At 49.8% G+C, this 4555-nt stretch overlaps 1 protein-coding gene across 1 annotated transcript; it reads right to left on the bottom strand.

The window, feature by feature from the left end:
- Positions 1-403: 403 nt before the first annotated feature.
- On the bottom strand, positions 404-4011 carry KCNA1 (potassium voltage-gated channel subfamily A member 1). The gene has a single exon (XM_070409561.1). It carries the CDS (start codon positions 3631-3633, stop codon positions 2146-2148), a length of 1488 nt encoding a protein of 495 aa, XP_070265662.1. The 5' UTR covers positions 3634-4011; the 3' UTR covers positions 404-2145.
- Between the last annotated feature and the right edge of the window lie 544 nt (positions 4012-4555).

Raw genomic sequence — 4555 nt, 5'->3', positions numbered from 1 at the left:
GAGGGCCTAGGAAATGTTATGAACTGAGTGTTCCTTCCCATATGCACAATGATGCCAGAAAGATCAGACTATCAGAGATCTGCAAAGCGCTGTTGCTGACAGAGGAATACAGAAATGCACAAAAACACTGCATGGGACCTGAGGAAGCCCTGAATGTCCAGAGTGGCCCTCAATGGGAAACAAATTCCCAAAAAGTTTATCTTGGCTCTGGTGGAGAAGAGGAAAAAAACACGAGTTCATGGTTCATGTCCAGTTCGAAGCTAGGTCTCAGGTCCCACATCAGGCTGCCAAAGGGACTCAGTCCAGTGGATGGCCAGAGAAACAGCACCCTCCTGGATCTCTCCTCTCCAGGGCTCAGGCGGCGTGGTCTTCTCACAGTGGTACAGTGAGACAGCGAGGATGGAAACAGGAAAAGCAAAATATCTGTGCCCCAACCCTTCCTCTCTTTGTTACATAACTTCTCAGCTGTGTTAATGGAGGCACTTTCTGCAGTTCGCTGTGGGTACAGGATAAAGGCACTAAGCAACTATTAAATCAATTGGTTAAGTTTCTTCAGGGTGACTCAAGGGAAGGGCTAAAGCCTTTACAGACTTCAAATCATGACTGCAAAAAAGAAATCAGCTCTGCTTTGGATGCATACAATAGATAAACATTTTCATTTACATCTTAAGAATGCACCAAAAAACATGCAGTATTGCACCTTTTTTTGTTTGTTTGTTTTGCTTGTGTTTATCTTCAGCTAGAAATGATACTTGTTCTTAGGTGTTGTTATATATACCTTGATGACTTATTTAGTTTTCCATATAGCTTCCCTTTAAGGAATGGGCATATTGGTTCTCTCTCTGCCTACACCTGCACAGAAACCTGACATTTCCCTGAGCAAAGGCAGGAAAATTGATTGAGTACCCCACCCCCACCCTAACCCACCCCTACCCCCACCCCCATTATTTCTTTGGGCCCTTCATCCCACAAACTTGTAGTTTTTATTTATTTATTTTTATTTTTTTACTGAAATCATGCATTAATTAATTCAAGGTACACCTTAATCAAATAGGCCATAATGCTGAATAAGAGAACATGCTTTGAGCTCCAAAAAGTTATTGTTCCCATCTGACTAACATATGCACTTAAATACAGTACTTTATTTGCTAATAAAATAGTTAATAAATAAAGGAGTGCACTTTTGGTGAATGCAAATGAAAAAGGACCTATTTTTAGAAAGTCAATTCAAACGTAAGCTTATCCCCTATTGTCTGAGTTAACGTTCTCGGCATGCGATTGTAAAATAAATATCAGAATCAAATATGCTTACATTTAACTCCATTTGTGCTCTCTTGCAATAAGGAGGCTAAGATTTTACATCCAGTTCTGGAGGCCAGGGGTCAGGGTACAGGACCAGTGAGACAAGACCTGTGTTGGGCTCACCTGCAGTTGAGAAACTTAGCAGCACTGCAGATGAATCAATTAATTTTTATCTATTTCTTAGTGAATAGTTTGAATAGAAGGAGAATGGGACAAAGGGAGAACCCCTAAAGACCAGGACCAGCATCAGGTTGATAAGGTGCTTTGTGAACCAGTCTTAAGTAATTCTGTTTGCTTTTTCCCCCACCTTATAATATGCAGTTCAGTGGACCAAAACAGCATTGTTGGTTACCCACTTTAGCTGGTATATCATATTATATATCAACAGATGCACTGTCTTAAATGTACTGTGCAGTTTGCAAAGATTTTTTTTATTGGAGTCCCATGCAACTTTTAATTTTATATTTCTAAGTGATCACCTGGTTCTTAGTTAAAAGAAAAAGTTAAAGAAGCCCAAGGATTACAAATGTTTTGGTCTGGGGAAGCATATGAATCTTATTTTACCTAGACTAGCTTATGGACTGAATTTTTTTAAACCAGTTTTATAAAATACACTTTCTTTTCCCATTTTTAATAAAATGAAAATAGGTTTTGTTTAATGGATCTTGAAAGCTTCTGGTTGGCCATCCCCAAAATCCACAATGCAATAATGCAGTGACAGTTAAACAGAGCTTTCAAAGACTAGTAAAGTAGCGACAAAGAGTGACATGGGTCACCGGGGCTTTTGCTTTGCTTTTAAGTCTTTCAAGCTGCTAAGTGGGGCTTTTTTGTTTGCTTGGCTTTTTAAACATCGGTCAGTAGTTTGTTCTTATTAACGCAGTTTTGGTTGGCTGTGGTGCAATTGCCAGTTCTGATGTTGGCCTGTCTATAATGGGCTATGCTATTATTCATATCCTCTTCGATCTCCATGTACTCAGATTTGCTGAGAGTAGAGGAACTGCGCCGACTGAGGTCACTGTCAGAGGCTAAGTTAGGGGAGCTAACGTGGAGCAGCTGAGCCTGCTCTTCCCCCTCAGTTTCTCGGTGGTAGAAATAGTTGAAATTGGACACAATGACAGGTACGGGCAGGGCAATTGTCAGCACACCAGCGATGGCACACAAGGAGCCCACGATCTTGCCTCCAATTGTCACAGGGTACATGTCACCATATCCTACAGTGGTCATGGATACCACCGCCCACCAGAAAGCATCGGGGATACTGGAGAAGTGCGACTCAGCTTCTTCCGCCTCGGCAAAGTACACTGCACTCGAGAACAGTATGACCCCAATGAAGAGGAAAAAGATGAGCAGCCCTAGCTCTCGCATACTAGCCTTGAGGGTCTGGCCCAGGATCTGGAGGCCCTTAGAGTGGCGGGAGAGTTTGAAGATTCTAAAAACCCTTACCAAGCGGATGACCCTGAGGATGGCCAGCGAGGTGGCCTGCTCGCCCTTCTGGTTCCCCTCCTGCTCAGCTATCTCGGTGCCCAGGGTGATGAAATAGGGGATGATGGCCACGATGTCGATGAAGTTCATGATGTTCTTGAAGAAGTCCGCCTTGCTGGGGCAGGCGAAGAAGCGCACCACCAGCTCAAAGGAGAACCAGATGATGCACAGGGTTTCCACGATGAAGAAGGGGTCCGTGAAGAAGTTGGAGGTGTAGATCACCGTGGTGTTGTCGATGCGGTGGACAGTGCCCGTGAAGTCCTTATCATCCTTCAGCTCAGGCAGCGTCTCCAGGCAAAAGATGACGATGGAGATGAGGATGACCATGACCGAGACGATGGCGATGACGCGGGCGGCCCCCGAGCTCTCCGGGTACTCAAAGAGCAGCCACACCTGGCGCTGGTACTCCTTCTCGGGCAGGGGGCGCTCCTCCTCCTTGATGAACCCCTCGTCCTCCCGGAACTTCTCCATGGCCTCCTCGCCCAGCTCATAGAACTTGATCTCCTCAGAGAACATGTCCAGGGGCACGTTGACCGGCCTCCGCAGCCGGCCCCCCGACTGGTAGTAGTAGAGGATGGCGTCGAAGCTGGGCCGGTTGCGGTCAAAGAAGTACTCGTTCCTCAGCGGGTCGAAGTAGCGCATGCGCTTCTTGGGGTTCCCCAGCAGCGTGTTGGGGAACTGCGCCAGGGTCTTGAGCTGTGTCTCGAAGCGCAGCCCGGAGATGTTGATCACCACGCGCTCGCAGCACTCGTGGTCCTCGTGGTCCGCCAGCCGCGGGTAGCTGCTGTCCTGGGGGTGGCCCGGGGTGGCCGACGCCTCGTCTGCGTTCTCCCCAGACATCACCGTCATGGTGGAAGCCACGTGCAGGGGTGAGAGGCCAGGGGAAGGCGGGCGGTGGGGAGGATGGAGAGGGGAGGGGTGGGGGGGACCCAAGCGCCCCCCCCACCGGAGTGCGCGTCTCCCCCACGCTCAGGGGGGAGGGGCTTCAAAGAGCGCAGGGCCAGAGATCTGCCTCTTTGCTTCTGGCTCCCTTTCCCTCCACCCTGCCTTTGGCTGAGTTTGGAAACCCCTCGCCTGCAGCCGAGGGTGCAGCTTTTTTTGCAGCGAGTTGGGATGGGGGAGGGTTGGTGTTTCGTCCTGGTCCGAGGTGCCTTAACGCAGTGCTGTTCTAGAGGGCAGGGCCATCGTTTCGGGGGTCACCCTGGCCTCCCCTCCCCTCCGCGAGCCCTCCTAGGACCGGTGCAGAGCCAGCTCGGCAGAGCCCCTCTCCTGACACCCCCTCTGCTTCTCCTCGGCTCTCCCCCCTCCTACCCCTCTTCGCCTGCCGCCTTCTAAGCTCCCACCAGGGCGATCGATGGACGCTGCAGAGAAATAGAAAGTGATACGGAAGTAGAAAATCAGAAGCATTCAGATGGGACGGACCTACAGACACCGAAGAGCACAGACCCCTGTTTTTTCCAGAAAGCACTGGACTGTTGCTGGACAGACACACAGACAGACACACACAGACACCCGGAAATCCAAGTTTGGGGTTCTTCCATCCCACTTTCCCAAATGCCCCGCAGCCGATCTGTTTACAACTTCGTTAAACTAGAGATCGGAAAAAAGCGCCTGGAGGCGCTGGGGGAGCTCCAGGTCCCAGGCAGCACCCCCACACCCCCAGCTGCCCCCACCTCTCACCCAACCCCCGCTTCTGCAGCCCCGAACTGGGGAGCCCCCTACCTGGCCGGCCGGCTTGGCGCAGGGGCGGTGCTGAGTGGAAGGAGAGCCC

The sequence above is a fragment of the Myotis yumanensis genome, unplaced genomic scaffold, assembly GCF_028538775.1.
Source record: "Myotis yumanensis isolate MYYU_CA2020_CCGP unplaced genomic scaffold, mMyoYum1.0.hap1 SCAF_3, whole genome shotgun sequence".
In the NCBI taxonomy this organism is placed as follows: domain Eukaryota; kingdom Metazoa; phylum Chordata; class Mammalia; order Chiroptera; family Vespertilionidae; genus Myotis; species Myotis yumanensis.
The sequence above is the reverse complement of the archived record's forward strand: the minus strand, read 5'-3'. Positions and strand labels throughout refer to the sequence as shown.

Bases quoted from the DNA above. Each gene is read 5' to 3' on its own strand.
- KCNA1 (XM_070409561.1), bottom strand. From the start codon at position 3,633: ATGACGGTGATGTCTGGGGAGAACGCAGACGAGGCGTCGGCCACCCCG.